Source organism: Thunnus albacares, chromosome 9 (assembly GCF_914725855.1).
Source record: "Thunnus albacares chromosome 9, fThuAlb1.1, whole genome shotgun sequence".
NCBI classification, from domain to species: Eukaryota; Metazoa; Chordata; class Actinopteri; order Scombriformes; family Scombridae; genus Thunnus; species Thunnus albacares.
The window spans coordinates 15214454-15234176 of NC_058114.1; the positions used below are offsets into that span (position 1 = coordinate 15214454).

Here is a 19723-nt window from a genome sequence, read left to right on the forward strand (position 1 = left end):
TTTTTATCATATCTCACATGTGCTTTATTCTATCATTCCAATTTTTCATGACTTTGTCAATTTGTTCCTAAAGTCTTCATATCATTGTTTTCTGTTTTTGTTTTAATTAGTGTTTTTTAAAAATATCAATGTATTGGGGTCCTGGGGGACCCCAGTCAAAAGCACCCAATTCCGCCTATGTAGTTTTAATACATGGAACTATTTATTGAGTTCATGTTTGCCATGGGTCCTAATTAAAAATATCACACACTGTTGGGAGGTGGGGGCACTCTGTCAGTCATTTTGAAGGCTTTGTGGAAAGACTGTACTTGGGATAAAAGCTGCAATTTGTATTATAGAAAAGTATATATTTTTTATACAATATTTAAATTAACTGTAACTTTCCAAAAATTATAATAATGTTTTTTTTTTTTCAGATGACATTAATTATAAGTAATAATGTTCTGTGAAACAAAAAGGCAGTAGTCCTAGGTAGGATGAGGGTTAATGATCATCTTGAACGTGAGGGATACTTGCCTCCACTCCTCACAATGAATCCAATCATATATTTTCACACCAATTTAATCTTTTAACATTATCAGAGTGAATTGCTGCATATAATAGTGCATAAGCATTGAATTGACAGGATGTTAAGTTGAGACTCGTTTAATTCCTTTTTGCTCAGATGCTGTATGTAAGTGTTTTGCTTGATACTTTATTTGTTCATTCATGCAGCTGGCATGAATGAAAATTTGAAATATACAGAGAAGGTGCTGGTCAGATTATTGTGGTTGTATTGAGGGTTCAGTTTTTTTTAACCTCTTTTGCACCAGGCACCAGTTGCACCTGTTGAAAAATATTTTTTTGTAGACTGATCTGATATAAGAAGAATCTCCTCAACAACTTTAAATGGATCTCTTACAGTGTTTCATAGTAGTATTAAACACAATTTATTTTTTTCATGCTTAATCGATATGATTGAGATAATAACTAGGATAGGTGTTAGGATAGCCTCTACCGAAAAATGCATCTGTCTGGGAATCACCTGGTTTTTATGCAGTTAGCAGCTTTTGTGAGCACAGGACCTCTGTGATTCTGCATGCAGTCACCTGTTAGCTTTTGATGGGATAGATGGGAAATGAATAGCTCCAACCTATTAGCTGGCTGCTCCTTAAACCACAATATTACATGTTAAATGTCTAGACTTTAAATAAGGAAGATGCGGTTTGTGAGTGTGGCTCCAGCAGCAGAGAAGAAAAGGGAGTATTGCTGATATTTACCTAAAGACCCTTTTTTCTTCCTTTTGATAATAAAAAGCTATTGACAACTAATTAAAAAAAATGTTTACAATATTTTTGATTGCAAAAAGGGATGACTAATATGACCAGTTTCAGACATTCAGACAAATCCCAGCAGCCATGCGACTAAGAGTACTGGCATTAATCAGCAGCACTTGTCAACTCTGGCTCGTATTGTACAGGGAATGATAAAAATGAAAGACTGAATTAAGGTCTGTCTTGCTACCCCATAAAATATTATTTTGTTGTGTACATAAACCTTTACCACATTGTTTTGAGGATGCTATGCATTTGCAGGGATGCAGCACATACAGTAAAACACTATAACTGGGTGAGCATGCAGTATATTATGGCTTTTCCCTGATTATAATTGAGAGTGATGCATCCCACAGTTTACCTGTTTAATTGTACCCATCTCTTTACTTTGGATTGTCCTCTACAGCTGTGAGCATGACTTCATGTGGAGGTACTAATATGTACTGCCTGGTGGTTGATTGAGTCACATAGTCACAACCGCACCCCAGTTCGCCACATTGGCCAAAATCCTTAACTGTGATCCTCACATGCTGGCTGATGGCATGTTTGTGGTTATTAGTTAATATGATGGTTACAATTAATTTGGGTAGGAAAATGTAGTGATTCAGTATGTGCCAGTCAGATAAAATAACATAATGTCTGTGGAAGAACACTGACCACTCTGTCTGGAACTGGATCTTTGACCTCTGAATTATGACATAGAGGAAGAGGTCATCCAGAGGTTATAGTGCAGTTCATTCATAATGAGTATATAGTATGTGACAGGAGTTTATGAGAGCTGTGCTTAACATTGCTTGACAGCAGCCTGAGTTTGCCTTAAATGTGGCAAGTAAGACGCCCTTTCACAGCACTTAAGTTACTGTCTCCTGTCCTCTCTCATTTTAAGCTCAGCTGCAGAAGTATACTGGGTGAAAAAAGATCTTTATTGAATTAGCTCCTGACTGTAGAGTTAACTGCATCAAGCTTAGAACTTCTTCTCAGGTCTTACGCCAGCAGGTTACTCTGCGTAAGGATCCCAGACCTCTGCATTGTCATTTTGTGTACACAGTCATACAGAAGTAAATCAGGCATTTACTCATATAAATCATAAAATTAAATAGAATAAACAACATTACATCTCCAAGATCATACAACATTAAAGCCATGCATATTAAATGAAACCTGAGGCAAAATTTGTTTATGAACCAGATCCAGACTCCTAAACACTTTCATTGTGTTGTGTTCACCAACACAAACACTCGCTCCATCAAAGAACACAAAAATTACAGAATATGCAAATCACACACTTTATAGTGTAAATATAAAGAGTCTGTATTTTGCTCTGCGCTAACTTGCTCATTATAGATCTGTGTGGCCTTTGCGCAGGTCTACCTAACTTGACGTCAGAGATCACCCACTAAATAGGAGGCACATGGGAGTTAAGAGTGAAGGTTATTTTGAAAACCCCCATGCCAGACTGGCTTGGTTTGTCTGATTTGGTTTGGACCTCACATGGTCACCACGCCACTTGTCAAATGTTTGATCTGGTTTGAAATTGCTCTGGTGTGCAAGTGGCTATCACAGCTCCCAGTGGCAGCTAGACTCCTAAATGCAGGGTGCAGTGAAAGGCAAAGCCATAATGGCACCTCATTTCCAGTCAGCCAGAACATTCTCTCACTTTTCCAACAAAGTTTTTTTCTTCACTGAGAGAATCTGGCAATCTGGCCATGTAGGTTATGGTGACATGCAGAGAAAATCTCTCAGTGGAACCACTTCACTCACTGACTGATTATAATAAGTGTCTTTATACATGACTGTACAGTGAACATATTCTCAGAAAGTGGAAACACAAAAGGAAATTTTATCCACATGAATTATTATTAATTAATTATTTTTTTCTTACAATATACTTAACAAGATATGTTTTGATCATGCTCTTCTTAAACAGAGGCATGGCAACTCTGTAACTCTGCTTTTGGGGGTAAAGCTAACTTAAACTTTGCTCATGTGCTCCTTATCTGTACTCCTTGGAGGAGGAAAGTCAATTTCCTCACAATGCAATCCACAATCACAAGCTGACATTCACTACACTCCAGCCAACAGCTTTTTTATGATTTACACATACAACGTAAATGCATATTACCAGAGAGGTCAGAGCACACAACCCTTCAGTTGTAGAGCTCCAGGAGCAGGTACAACGCTTGGTGTGATGCTTAAACATACCTCAGTAGGGATGGCCACATTTAGTTAATTAACCCTGCAACTTCTTGGTTACTAGACAACTTATGGACCATGTCAACTGAAAGGTGCAGATAAGGGGTTTCAGTGAAGACTACTTTACGCTTTCATTTCTAGTAAAACATATATGGAAATTATATTATATTAATAAATAGAGCTGAAATGATAAGTCAATCATTCAAGCTGTTGATTGGCAGAAAAAAATGTTCAAATATTTTAATAATCAATTAATAATTTAATTTATTTTTCATGCAAAAATGCCATGGCAACATTCTCTTCTCTTCATTCTTAAATGTGAGGATTTTTTGCTTTCCTTTGTCTTATATGATAGTAAACTGAATATCTTTAGGTTTGGGACTGATGGCGGGATAAAACAAGAAATTTAAAGACAACCTTGAGCTCTGGGAAATGATAATCACTTGATTAATCGAGGAAATAATATTTGATTAATTGATAATGAAAATAATTGTTTGTTGCAGTTCTACGTGACTGATTACAAAAACCCTAAGACACTATGTTGTATGCAATTTGTTAGTATGTGCAATTTGCGGTGCATGGGATAAAACATGGAGAATTACAGGTATGGTCCTTCGGTAAGTTTTAGGACTTTGATTTTAGTGTTTAGACAGATTTAACTAGAGTAAGACAGATTAACTTTAATGAGACCATTGTGTTGGCACAATCACTTAAATACGTGCAAGCTCACGTTTTTGATAGATCATTTTGTGCATCACATCTGTCGAGACAGAGGATAAAATGATTGCTGCCGTGATAACTTTCCAGAGTTGTAAAATCTTCCCAAACACCTTCGTGAGTTGTCTCACCAGTACCTGAAGCACCACACCCCTTGTATTATCTGCAGTTTTCAGGCTGAACACCCAGTTAGTCGTTTTCAGGCCTAATTTTTATTTTATATCAGTTTATCAAAACATATTTTAATACCTAGTTTTTCATTCTATAAAAGCACTGGTAAATTTCCCTGTCCAAGAGTCTTTGCTTGTTGACTCATTTTAAGTGGCTCTCAGCTAATAACATTAGCTTGATGCCCGAAAACCCACTACCAAGCCTTTGAATTTTCTTTGCGGTCATCCTGACACACATTCCTTGTTGTTTTGCAAGTGGAGTGAAGTAGTTACATCACATGAAGCATCTGCAGCTCTGGATTTGTGGTTCAGCTCATGATGTTGAGTTACATCATTCCCTGCATGCAGTTTGTCCTCAGACATGTTGACAAGAATTACTCATAAATAATTTGTCACATGGAGTAAAAAGTTGTTTTTTAGTCGTAAGTCAAGTAATTATATTATACCTCTTGGTGTCTTGGCTGTATTGAAACAGTGGCACAGTGGTAACTGAGGGATTTTTTCTCCTTTAATGACACTGGGTTGAGGGGATATATGTATCAATCATGCCTGAGATGTGAGAATACCCACTTATGTAAGCTCAAAATGTGGGCTCCCCCTGCAAGCGTGGGTCCCTGCTGAAACTATGCACTTCATTTTAGAGCTCTTTTTCAGCAATGACACGATGCTGTGCATGGATCATTTGATGAAATAGTCTAGTTTACACTACATACTAGTCTGTCAGTAGAGTTGTACGTACCCAGCTGGACACTGCTGATTATAGGATTGTGTTTCAGTGGAATCAAGCACAGCAGCAGCGAATGTCATTCTGTTCAGCGCCGATAAAATGACTGTTAATACTTGCAAAGCCATGAATGACATATTTTACATCCTCGTGACTCACTGAGAGTTTTAAAAGCAATCATAAATTAGATACATGGGAAATACTGCTCTCAAATAAAAAAATAATTAGGGAAACAGTGTGTTACTGTGTTTTTTGTGCAGTGGCATTTATCTAGCAAAAGGACACTTCATTTACAGTCAAGCTAATTATTTGGAACCGTGATCCAAGATTATATATCTGCGATGAAATGTCCTGTTTCCATGTGGTTTTGTCACAGCTTGTGCCACCCAAACCCCAAACACGCGTTTTTCCACATGGGTTGAAAGACACAAGTGACACACCAGTGTTAGAGTGGCTTAGAAAAACATTTCTGCCACCAAGTATGTGTGGCAATGCTGTGAACACTGGAATAAATAAAATGGCCTGTATATTATTCACTTTTATGATTTTAATAGTAAAAATAATCATGAGGGTGGTTTTAAAATCTGAATAATTATTATGTTGATTGTAGCTTCTTTTTTTTTAAGGATACCATGAGGAGCATCCTGCTGCCACACTGATGTCATTGGCTCAGTATTTGGTGATGTTAGCAATTTGTGCATGTGCAGTTACACTCATTTAAACTGCTAAACACAAAACCAGTAAAATAAGAGCCAGACAGCATCTCTTGTGGTCCAGAAAACAAAATATCTGTGCAAGAATAGCTTTTGACCTAAGTGTCTCTCATATGTTCTTTCCTCGTGCCTCCAGATTGGAATGTTTTTCCGACTGAGGCAATATGCCATAAGAGCATAAATTACACACAGGAAACAATCTGTGGTATATTTTTTGGCATATGAATTAAATATATGAACAGTAGGGTAAATAGTCAGCAGTGTTATTCCATTATATGTAGTGCAACCTTTTCTAAATTAAAATCTTTCTAAGGAACAAACATGATTGGTCATTTAACCTTTTTAGATGTCTTTTGGCATGCTTTCAAAATTGACTGTGGTTTTTAATCACAATGCTGTGGTGATATATGACGTTAAATCTCGCAAACAATTCAAATTGTTCATAGATGACTAAACTTTTTCTGTTTTTTAGTCATCTCGATGTCTGCTTAAAAAATCATGAGTATATTTTGGTTATGGAATTGCAATAAAACAAAGTAAAAACACAAATGCATGTTGTGGAACGGGCAATAAAACTCTATTGTTTATATAACTATATTCCACTTGTGGCTTCTTCGTCCTTTGTGTTTGGTTCCATGACCAACGCTGAACAATGTTTTGAAGGGATTCCACTGTTCAGAGGACTATTCATCTGTCAGGCTGCCGCACCTGCATTACTGGGTCTGTGACATGTCACTTAGCGAAAGTTCAATCGGGAAGACTATCTTCATGCTTATTTTTTTTTTTTTTTTTTTTCATTGGGTCCTTCCACTGAGCTCATCAGGAATCTTGCTCCACATCTTCACCAGCACCAGTGTCTAGACTCCATTAGGGAGATATTCCTGTTCTGCTGTTGTAACGTCCCCCATAAAATGATGATTCCAAAGACTCTTCAGTTTTTCTTGTTGTGAGAAATGTCAAATAAATTGATTCCATTACTCTTTAAGCCCTTCTTTCAGCCAGTCTCTGCTGATTGAAATATAATTGGTACGTGGAGCAGTTTGGTGAGTTATTAGGGTATTCTTAGATCCATTCAAAAAATATGGTATTGTGGCTTTATAACAGGAATTGCTCTATTATATGAAGTAGAGAAGTTCCCATGGTGTGGTCTGATGATCTCCAGGCATGCCTCAAGAGATTGTCGGGGTCCCTTGCAATCACATTTGCACTATAAAAGTGACTTTTATTCAAGCCCCTTCCAGGTTATTGTCCTGGGAAGAAATTCAGTGTATTTTGATCAGCAAACTGAATTCACATTTTGTTGCAGCAGAAAATGTTACCACCACACAGCCAGCCATTTAAAAAAAAAGAAAAAAACTTACCCCACATAAACCACTGCCTAAGCAAAAAATAATACAACCACTATCGTAATAAAGACTCACTGGTTGAGGTGGACTGGTTGGCCGTAGAGAAGGGAAAATGGCATCAAACTCTTTCGTAAGGCCTGCTTACCACTAGTGGGGAAAAAGAGTGGTTTGGGGTTTGTGGTGTATCATAACCTAAATAAATTAAACAACTGATACAAAAGATCTTTATTTGTCAACATGTAATGTGACTAAAACATGTAATATTGTTTTAGTTCATTAAAGCTGCTGCATAAAAAATGCCACAAAGCATTAAATCAAGAGGGCAAAACTTTACTCCTGAAAAATAAGTTAATTTTTTATCCTGATTTGTGTGTATACAAGAGTCTTAAGTATCCATCCCTCGCACCCTGCTGTTGAAGGCAAGCCTGTTGTTGGCACATGCGAAAGCCTTCAGAGCACTTGTGTAAAAGGCATTAAAATTCCCCGCGCAATAAAACTGTTATTTATAGGACCGTAACAGCCTTGTAGTTTGTCTTACACAAACCCCAGAGGAGGAACCAAGACACTCAATCCTCCCATAGACACTCACTGCGAAGACTACTGCAACACATGGCCCCTCCGCTGGTTTGTATAGCTTCCTGATGCAAAGCAGTGAAGTTGCTTCTTTATTTTTTTCACCCACATGAAAGCTTAAAACTTTATTGAAAATTAAGCGGATAAGAATTTGCGGCAAAAAGCGGAGAGCAAGAAAGGGGTAACAAAAGGACAGAGCAAAATAGGTGCTCTCAGTAACCCGTGTGATGTCATTGGGAAAAGTGTGTAATATTGTTAAACTATACAAAAAAAAAAAGACAAACTTGCAGCGGTGGAAGAAATATTCAGATCCTTTACTTGAGTAAAAGTACCAATCCAGCAATGTAAAAATACTCCATTACAAGTAAAAGTCCTGCATGAAAACTCCCACTTAATTATAAGTACATAAGTATTAGCAGCAAAATGTATTTAAAGTATTAAAGTAAAAGTAGTGGTTTGGGCTGTCTGACCGATATATTATTACATGTGACATCATTAGATTATTAATACTGAAGCATCAGTGTGTAAGCAGCATGTTACTGTTGTAGCTGCTGGAGGTGGAGCTAGTTTGAACTACTTTATATACAGTTAGCTAGTTTAGTCCAGTGGATCCCGACCTAGGGGTCGGGCCCCTCCAAAGGGTCACCAGATAAATCTAAAGGGTTGTGAGATGATTAATGGGAGAAGAAAGAAGAAAAAACAAAGTTAAACAAATCTGTTTTCAGTTTTTGGATTTTTTTCTCTAATGTTTGATTTTTGGTGAAATATTGGATCATTTGAACATTTATTGAAATGGAAGCGTGTGAAGTTTTGAGGGATTTTTTTTTATTTATTTATTTACTTTTTGGTGGAGCTGTTAACAACTCATAGTAATCTGAAATGTGACCCTGACTACACACTGCTTTTTGTAAGATGTCAAACGCCAAAAAGTTTGGAAACTACTGGTCTAATCTTTGTCTGCAATTTAAAAGCTTGTTATATTATCAGTTGTGTCAAATCTTCATCTGAAAAGTAACTAAAGCTGTCAAATAAATGTAGTGGAGTAGAAAGTACAATATTTCCCTCTGAAATGTAGTGAGTAGCATAAAGTATAAAGTAGCATAAAACGTAAATACTCAAGTAAAGTACAAGTACCTCAAAACTGTACTTAAGTATGGTACTTAAGAAAATGTACTTAGTTATTTCCCACCACTGCAAACTGATTACACAACACTTGCGTCAATGAAGAATGTGTCAATCACTTGTTAAAATTCAAAATAAAGGAATTAGCAATCAGAGAAAAAGGTTCTGCAAAAAAACAGAGAAGTCATCACAGACACAGGGTCAGCAGAGTTCAGAAGCTCCACAATGTCACTGTTGTGAAAGCAAACTTGACTGAGAATTAGTTAAGATATGAAATGGCTCTTCCATGAGTCCCAGCATCCTCAACTCCTTCTCTCTACAGGTACCTCAGAATACGAGTAGGATTTTCCAGTTGCAGTTGCTGAAAGGGGAAAACCCTCAATTAGTTCATAGAAAGGACTCAATTATACTTCTTTTCGTCTTAAGTATGGGAAACAAAAGCATCTCTCCTGATGATAGCTAACACTGCGGCACCCCACTGCCACAAAAACCTGCAAAATAGCAGGAATCTGTCATTTTTGGACAAAATCTTGATGACAAGGCAAGCCCAGGTCTGGAAACGGATTTAGAAACTTGTGCTTGATCATATCAGGATTTTGTATGGGCCTTTGCATCCAACTTTCCCTAGTCACCACAAAAATATGAGCATCTGTAAGTACATTTAATGTACAGAGGGATATAACATGGTGACAGTAGACAGACTGACGACAGATACAGTGCATTTTTACAGCATATTCTTCCTCAAAAAAGCAACAGGCTCTCATATGAAAGTCTTGTGCAATAGACAGTTAGGTAACAAACCATAAGTTCCTTAATTAAAATGAAATAAGAGCATCAGGTCTATGATGCTACATATTGTTTTATGTAATACACAGTAATTGGTTGTCTGTGTGACGACAAATGGGTGAGTCAGTGAAAGTAGTAACATCACATCAAAGTGTGTCACTTAAGTAAGGATATACAATATGACTCATTTCAGAAGACGACATGTTATTCGTGACTGCAGGAACATTTGTCTTTCAATAACTTTTTATATGTCTTTTTCATAAAGCAAAGCACCATCTGTGTGTAGTACATGTGGATTTTAGTTGTAATGTAGTTGGCTTTTGTTGACTTTACACAAAAATGCAGTCACACTCATACCTCATCCACTGATCAACTCTGAAAGCAAGTTTCAATGAATAACCACAATGAGGAGTTTCATCAAATTATCACCTTCTTTGTTTCATTGCCTCCCACTATCTTCAACATGGCCTAGCTGACCACTGAGAGGTGTAGATCATTACCACATTTCATGCTGCCCACATATTTTATTTCATTGCAGTCAGTTTTAGTAGAAAATAATACCCTTAAATATGTTTGTGGCAACTGCTAAATCAAAGACTGGACTTTATTGGATGATCACTAGCTAGAAGCCTAGATTGTTGAGAAAATTTGGACAGAAAGAAACACTCATCACTGACTGTCAAAGTGCCCCTTAGCCCTGAAACTACTTAGTGCTGTTTGAATCTACTTAGCGGGCAGTGGTAGAGGCTGGGCAGGGTGAATGAATGAAACTGTGCCACTGTGCTGTGATAGAAAGGGCAAATTTGAGTAAAGTAGGGCGTGCATGCTCAGTAAACATTCTCTGAATTAATAAATTCACCTCTAATCAGGTGTTTGACGTCTTTCTCTTGCAATAAACCTCGTGTCCTAACAGACCCAGTTAGTGAACAAACACATATATATAGTTTTGGTAGTTTAATTTCTCTTACACAATCATTTATAGCAATACTCAACATTTTCATATCAGTAAATGCCTGGTTTGCTACATATTGTTGCTGACTGATATAACACAATAGGGTTTCCCAGTTCGTGAGAGGTTTTGACTCTGTTGTTGTAGTGTCTGGTTGCTCCTGCCTGGGAAAATTCTGCCCAGCGGTTCTCCTATTTATTTCTGTGCATACAAGAATTTCAGCACTGGGCACAGTAAGTGGTATGTAATGTAATGATAATCACCGTGGCTGAACAGAAAAAAGTGCCAACCGCTAAAACTCAAATTTAATCAAAGGACTACATGTATGATGTCACACTGTTTTATTCACAAAGTGATTGCTTAGAAGTGCAGACGTGTAATGACAGCTGCTTTAAAAAAGCTATACACATTATTTCATACGGGTGTCAGAGAAGCAGCTTGTTATTACAACAGAGCATAGTGGCTGTGTCATGTTCCTTGGAATAAAGGAGGTTCCTTCCTGAGAATTGCTGCAGAAAAATATGACTACAATTGTTTGATTTTCTTTATTTGTTTTTTAACCAAATATTCTTAAATTCTGCTTTTGTAGTTTGGTTTTCAATACCCAATGATGTTATAAGTGCTGTTTTAGGTGCTTTTCCACACTCTTTAGAGTATAGTTGCAGGAAGATAAACTGAAAGTTTTTGCTTTAAAAATTACTGGGTTCATAGTGAGTTATTGTGATATTTAATACATACAGTAAGTAGTTGTCCTCATCAGCCAAGTCCTGGTGTGCCACCAAAGACAATAAGCAGTGCATGTTGTGAAGGCTGACAAAATATGATTGCCTAAGCAAGTGAATGTCAGCTGTGTGACAGCACTGCTGCTGTCTATCATCCTAACATTACTTTTGCTACAGAATATAACACGCACACACAAAACACATCCAACACACCTATTAGAATCAAATTTTCAGGCTGGTATAACTCTAAGATAAATGTGATATATTGCACAGAAAATTGGGGGATTTATTGATTTTCTTCCATCACACTGAAATCTTCTGCACAGTCTTTTGGGGATTTTCATGTGCTCATGCTCTGCTATAACAAAATTACTTGTTTTTTTTTAGGGTGGTATTGATCCAGTAAACATGCGACTATGAGGGGTATTCGCTTTTCAGCACAGCAAATACTGCCACTCTGTGTTCCAAAACAGATGGTGCTGCCTGAGAATACAACCCCGCTCCTGCAGACTGCTCCAGAATCATCTCACACTGCAAAAAGTATCCGTGTCTAACGCGGCCTTTTATTTCGTTTCAGAGTGTATACATATTTTTCTTAAAATGAGTGAAACAACTTTTCTAGGTTTCAGTCAAGGTTTTTAGCATTAATTAAGAAATGTACCAATTTTAACATATTTGAACATGTAATGTTTCTAGAACATTCCTACTCAGGCTCAAGCCTTAAACACTGCAAATAAGTTGAAATAAAGTTAATATACAACTAATAAGATTAGATTACACGTTATGAAATTAGATGAGTGTCTTAGATGTACATATTCTTCTCACTAGGTAGCTATAAGCATCAGTGTCAGGCTCTAAAACATATCAGAAAGACAGTGATTCACGGTTGTATGTTTTAGGTTGCTGTATTGTAGTAAAACCATCTATGTTCTTAGTTAAATCGCTCCTTCACTGGACCTCTGTGGTGCTACAAAAGATTTTTTCTGAAAAGGTTTCATATAACCCTAAAATGAATGAGCAATCCCAAGAACCTTTTCCTGGCCTGTTAAAAAGATTCTTTAAAGCACTAATGGATTATTTTAGCCTTTTGCAACATAAAGTTCTTATAACATCAAAAGAGTTTTAAAAGACTTTTATACACCCAATTAAAAAACGACTTTTATGGTACAGTAAAGACTCATTTAAGACAGTAGTATATCAGCAATATGACAAATATTATGTTATATATATCATGTTCTATTATTATCACAGTCTGTGTCTTGAGGAGTCTTAATCAACCTCCTTTTTCTGTGCAGACAGGTGGCTGTCTGGACACTGACGCACACACATCCAAGGCAACCTCAGTCAAAACATAAATCGTGATCCCCAGCATGGGCTGTGTTCTGTGGTCCCTCTGTAAAAAACTACTAGATATACGAGATATCTCCAAGATCTACATGACCTTACAAATTGCATCTGACCTAATGATGTATTTTTACCAATGGGACAATCTCATTCTCATGAATACACATTGATAACTCAGTTTTAATGAGGCTCTCTATTTAATTTGAATCATTTTACTGTGTGAACCATCAGATCCACTTCTCTTGTGGTAGCAGATGTCACCACTATGCCTAAAGTTCATTTTCCATTAACCTCTTTGAGCAAAAATGCCTAAATCTGATATGCCATTAATTAGCATTCATTCAGAGTCTAACTTTTCTTACAAATAAATTTTTGATGGTGCTGTGATTGGGAAAAGATATCTCCATGTCTTAGATGTGTCTAGAAGATGTTTAGATTACGAAAATTACCCTTGATCCTGGAGAAGTCCATTAACTGCACTGAAGATAATTTAAATTCTTTAATTCATCTGGCAGAATTGGTCTGTGATTAAAAAAGGAAAAAAAAAAAGTATGTCATTCACATTTGCACAGTAGAATGTTTGACTTACTAAGATGTTTCGCAGGGCAGGCGGTTGGCTGGCATCTCAGAAGTAATTTCTCTGCCAAAGTCGCTCTTCAGCTCTTAAGGCGCAGCCTTTGAAACCACCTTCAGTTTCAGCTGCTGCATCTCAGCCAGAGGTCTAAAGTTAAAAAAAATGGACATTTTGATAGCAAATAGCCTATCTCATTTCCTCCAAACCCCCGATGACCGGAGCTTGTATCATTTAATTAATCCCTAACATGACGTGCTCAAAGGCAGGTAGAGAAAACAGGGAGTTGGCGAGGAAGGAGGACCATTACGCAGGTTTGTCATGACATCACCATGGGCTGGCTATAAAGCGGTGAGGACTAATACACAGAGTTAGAAGAGCACTTGAGGAGCCTTGGAGTAAAGGACGGACTTGAAGCCTTTTATGTTTAACAGCTGATTGTCTGCTACAGCCGTTCCTCTTTCTGAACTTCAGCGCAGAGGAATCCCTTAGAGAATACAAGACTTGTCAAAATGAACTTGTCGTACTTGGTAGCTTGTGGACTTATGGTCACCCTGCTTTCAGTAAGGATGGGGGCAAAACCTTTATCTCAGGCACAGCAGAAGGTAAGAAGAAGTCATTAATATCCATGTTACTGAGAACTCACACTGTTTGATTCGCACTGTTAGCTGTGAGAACTGAATGCTGGGTTCAGGAGTGAACAGCTGTTCTGTGGTCCAGCCGCTCAAGTCTGTTGTTTTACGCATCATATTTCATAATTTCAGTCATGCTTAGCAATTCTGTGAAAGCATTTTTTTCCACTCTCTGAATCTAAAATATCCCGGCAAATGTTTTCTTCTTTTTTTTAAAGACACAGCATGTTTTATACCCAATTACGTCCAACCCCGGTTGATCTAAACGACCGTATTTTGCTCCCCAGCATCATTTGTCAGTTTTAGGTTTTAAGCGCCTTGAAGTCATTTGAAAAGCGCTCCAAAAGAAAAAAATAAGCCAAAGCCTTTAGGCAGGAAACACTAAAATAAAAAAAGTTTTTAAGCTATAAGAAACGACTTTACATGATGAAGATATTCAGGTCCAACGTGGATTAATCTTCCGATTGTTTGCCAGAATTGAACTGCAACAAACTAAGGTTTTTGTGCGTAAAATTCCCTTTACGCATAGAATTAGCTTTTAGAATCAACTGAATAACAGAAATTATCATTTGAAATGAGACTTTCGTTATTAGCACAGATATTTTGAATTAGGATGGCCGCAAGTTGATGCCACACTCTGCGTCCAGACCAGAGCGAGCTACAGGCACCTGCCTCACATGACTCTCCACTGAAGGCGACAGTGATGTCTTAAATGTTATAGGTGACCTGTTACATCGTGAAAATATAAATACAGTAACTTTGCATGAAATTTAACTATATAAAGGATTTCCTTTGAGGTTTAAATGGAGTAGTTAACTGCGGCATCTGTGAATCTATCCGGCAGTTTTTGGTCAGACAGAAACACCATCCCAGTCATCTCAGTAATTTGACTAAAATAACAAATACTTTCCCTCTCAGTCAATTCACGGTGTTCTTGAAAGTGCCTAAATTTGCAACAAGTTGATTTATGCCCAAATTCAAATGAAAGCGTTATGCAAACGACTGCTCCGCTCAGACACCAAATGTGCATTTCAATTGTATTGAAAGCATTTTGCAACAACGTATTTGCCGAAGGAAGTAATCATTCATTTATTTTCTAAATCTTTGTTTCAGTCTCTTAGAAGTTTGCTGGGGGAGGAGCTGGCAGAGTTTCTGGAGTCGGAGGAGAGGGAGAGGCGGCTAGACACTGTGCGCTCAAGGATACGGTTACTGCGAGATTTACGCATGGACACCCGGGCCAGAGGGATGTGGGCTCGACTCCTTAACGACCAGCCCGCACCCAGGAGACACAAAACTGGAAACAAGAAAGGGGGGTCCACATCGCGGAGTGGCTGCTTCGGACACAAGATGGACAGGATAGGGACCATCAGCGGCATGGGTTGCTAGGGTTGGAGCAGCGCTGTGATGGTGAGTGTTTTTTTTTTCTCCTTTTTTTCATATTAGAGTCCCACTTCACACTTAGATTCACTATAACCTAACATAATGCAGACACAACCAGGAGTGACAAAATGAGGAAATAATGTGCAGAGATGAAAGAATTGTGGGAAGCAGGGGCAGAGACAGGAAGGGGGAGAAACATTCGAGAGAGCAAAGCGAATGGTCTAGTTTATAGAGGGATGGTGCAAAGTGAAGGATCAACGGGCAGGACAACGAACAATATGATAATATGAGGAAAGAGAGAAGAAAAAGAGAGAGGAAAGCCTTAAAATTACATTTGTTAATGGTCAACTAAGGACCCCGTGTAGAATGAAAGAACAAAGAAGAGGAACAGAGGATGTAAGCAAGAGAAAAAGAAAGAGAAAAGCTGCTTTGTGTTCATTAAATGTCCTAAATGTTCTCATGTGCAAAACGAACCATAAGGGAAGGAAGGGGGAAAGAAGGAAAGAAGGGGGGGGGGGGGGGGGGGGAGAAAGCAAGAAAGAAAAGAAAACACAGAAAAGAGGTTCAAGTCAGATAATCGTTTTTCTTGATGGTTGTCTCTCTGTGTGCTTTGCAGCCACTGTGAGGCCAGCTGGAATAAAAAATAGGCCTTAGTGGAAGCAATAGCAAGTGCAGATCCATGACCAAGCATGGTTGCATTGTATCATTAATTCACAGTCTACTACTACATACTTGGGTTGATGCTAAGCTGTCTCAAATTAATGATATCATCAAACCTTGACCTATACTCTAGCAGTGTTCTGATCTTAGACAGGACCCCCCCCCCCCCCCACCCCCCCCCCCCCCCCAGGAGACAGCAGGAAAGCCCACTTAAACTGATGTAAACTGATGTGTGGGCAGCAATCCAGTGGGTACTTAGGAAGTCCACTCTTGTAACTGTGCACATCATCATGAATGATCCCATCTGCTTCATCTAGAAAACAAGAAGCATATAAGGAAAAATAAGAAGACAGGGAGAGATGGAAGAGGTGCAAACGCACACACAATTATACTTGAAAACACAGCACCCTGTTGTGGCAGGGATCTTTCTGGGAAAGCCATTCCCTGTACCCAAGTGATAAAAAGAAAAACTAAGTAGCTGTGTTTGTGAATGAAGTAATCAGGAATCTAGGTGACGCAGAATTAGCCCTGAAGCTCAAGGCCTCCTTGTGGTTGTGGCAAAGTGTGAAATCCTGATGGGGGAGTGTGATTTTGTGACTAAGTTAGTGAGCATTTTTCATGAGTTGACACGTCTTTCCTCCCATCGGCTCCGATGTTTCGTAAATGTGGAAGTCTGTGAGACGTGAAAGAGACCGGGGGGCAAAGAATGATGGGAGCCTGGATGCTGGATGACTGACTTTACATAATAGATAATAACTGCTAAATCAATAAATGGACTTGTGGTTTTTTTTTTAAAAGTTGTTTATGAAAGCTCAGTCTAACCTTTCCTCTCCTGTTTCCTCTCTTTCTCTAGATCTCTGGACGATGGGTTTGGACAACAAAGGTTCAGTTTGTTCTTACCTGAGGGGAAAAAAACAAAAAAACTCATCAAGTGACAGATTTTCGGTACGAAAGTCACCATGACCAGCATAGAGAGAGACTGAGATGACAATGCTACAAAACCCTCATATAAATATATATATATTATAAATATGCAGGTATATATACATATATGTATACCATACGGAATGGTCAACAGATACAAACACAGATGCATACTACAAGATGGCGGACAATGGTGTAAAAACTACAAACCGCAAAGCTGTATATTGTTGCTGCTGCTGCTGCTGCTGCTGTACATTCATGTACTTCATCTTCCCTGCATAAATGTATTTATGTTAAAAACTATTTATATGTTTATAAAAAAAGAGATATTTATAAATATGAGTTTTATTTATGTAACATTTTGAAAATGGATGCAAACTGCAGGTCAATTCTGTTTGTAACTTTTTTCTTTTGTTTCAAATAGTTGTAAATGTTTTCAAAAATGATAAAAAGAACATTCCATGTGCACTTACACGTATGCTCTCTTTGTTTTATGTTTGAGTGAAATTGGTCAATTCTAATCATTGAACATTTTTTGGCTTGCGGGTGAAATACTGGTATCTTGAACATATTAGTTTGAAAGGGCTTCATTAGCAGAAAGAGTCATAGAACTATCAAAACCAATAGGGCCTCATGTAACATTAAAATCACTGAGCCAAGGAATATATTGTCTGTATGAAACAGGTGTGTTTGTATGCCATATGCACAGACTTATGGCATATGAATCTGCACAGGAACACATTAGATGGTTAATTTAATGCTCCTGCATTTGACCTGCACAGAGAGCTGGAGGTGTATGACACCATGCCGTTATTGGTGGCGCTTTTACACTAAACAAGCTGCTGCAAAGCAACTCTCTAAGTTTCAATCAGTAAATTGCTTATTGAGGTGAATACAGAGCAACATTACAAGAGAAACAGCGCATTGTTCATCACATTTTACTTTCACGTTAGACTTAAAGTGAGTCTAACTTAACATCCCAATTCATTCCTCAGTCACCAATCATGTTAATAACCAATATTAAGGAAGTCAGTGGGGCAATCAATACCAGAGATGTCCATGATGTCCCTGTGTGTAGTGTATTAGCATCAAATGGAGTGTGAAGAATAAATATGAGGAAAATTGGTGTTGGTAGATTTAGTGTCGAGATGAAATGGAGAGATTCTTTGAGCAGTAACTCTGCTGTCCTGGCGGTCAGTAAACTTGGAACCAAGTCAAGCCGTTACTTCCACAGCTTCAAGTTTTATGACGATGGTATTGATAATAACTATCTTTATTTATACGGCACTTAACTAAAAGCATAGTTTCCTAAAAGGCATAAAAGAAATCAGTAAAGTATACAAAAAAGATATAAAGATGTGAAATATCCAAAGAAACAAGCAACCCTAGAGTATATGATGGAAACATATAAAGGCAGGTCTATAAAAGTGTGTTTATGAGGGAAACGTGATAAAGAATTAGCTAGCTGAAGTTTCTGAGACAGGTTGTTTTCCACCGTCTCATGGTGTTATCACCCAGAGGAGGTTGAGAGTCAGAAAGGCCCTGAAAGGGGATCTGCAGGCTCTTATTTTACACAGTATACAAGTATAAGTTACCAAGGTCAGCTAGAGGTCTCAAATTAAATGATGTACATCCCATATCCGTGTTAAAAGGCCCACACACCACTGAAAATGGGTTTATGGCTTCCCCTTCAACTTGAATGAGAAATTGTGTCCAGACTTTTGATTGATACTGTATATAGTGCAAAAAGTGCTCAATCAAGTGGTTTAACATTGATGACTTGCACTAAGATTCTCTCACACTAGAGGGCAGAATCAAGCTAAGGGAAACAAAGAAAAAGAGGACACTTGTTGCAAACACACATTTTTTAAAATGTATTTGTATAGCCCAATATCACAAATCACAAATTTGCCTCAGGGGTCTTTACAGTCTGTATAGCAAAACAACATCCTCTGTCCTTACATGCTCAATTTGAAAAAGGAAAAACTCCCTAAAAAAAACCCTTTAATAGGAAAAAATGGAAGAAAACTCAGGAAGAGCAACAGAGGAGGGATCCCTCTCCCTGGACAGACAGACATGCAATAGATGTTGTGTGTACAGAACAGAACACAAATGACAGAATATAGCATTGAACAGGATAACAAAATCATAATGGATTTATATTATATATGGAGCATGTGATGAAGAGGATGCCAAGCAGTCTCCCGGTGCCACCAGAACAGAACAGGACTTGAGCCACGCAACCCCCTTCATCATGGAGACCTGGCAGGAGGACAGACTACACATGCACACAGGGGAGACTCACATCACACCATTCTCATAGACGGGAAAAGAGTCAAGAAAGACATTATTCACACAAAATCGACCTTATCATTTGGCAATCTATGAAAAATATTACCACTGCAAAGGTTGAGTGACTTTGTGTAATATGCAATTTATTATGCATGGCATGTCATCTCCTTGTAAAGTGATCACTGACAAAGAGCAAACTGTTTTGAATGAATGTGGGAGGCTCAAATACATAAAAACTTAACCACACACAACATATGTGAGGTGAGGTATTAACTGAAAAGAACTCAAATATGCTGTACATGTCTGCTTACCTAACAGTGACATAGAGGCTTAGAGCAACACTTAGACTGAAAAACACAAAGGCAACACACACCTCATATAGCTGGTGTCCAAATTGCAGCAACGCTGGTCACAAAAACCTGAGAAAGGAAAAGAAGCAGGGTGGGGAATCATAACACCTTGATAAAGGCTTCTGACAACCTGAAATCCCATGACAGGGAGGGACATACTCATAACAGGATAGCTGCTAAAAGTACCCCACAGAACTTAATCAACACCATGGTGCCAATCTCATTGCTTCATGCTGTGAGCT

The 19723-nt window shown here is 38.1% G+C and overlaps 1 protein-coding gene across 1 annotated transcript; it reads left to right on the forward strand.

Moving 5' to 3' along the window:
* Positions 1–13437: 13437 nt before the first annotated feature.
* On the forward strand, positions 13438–17155 carry nppc (natriuretic peptide C). Its single transcript, XM_044362167.1, has 3 exons — positions 13438–13848; positions 14989–15282; positions 16769–17155. Exons 1-2 carry the CDS (start codon positions 13756–13758, stop codon positions 15259–15261), a joined length of 366 nt encoding a protein of 121 aa, XP_044218102.1. The 5' UTR covers positions 13438–13755; the 3' UTR covers positions 15262–15282; positions 16769–17155.
* The last annotated feature ends 2568 nt before the right edge of the window (positions 17156–19723 follow it).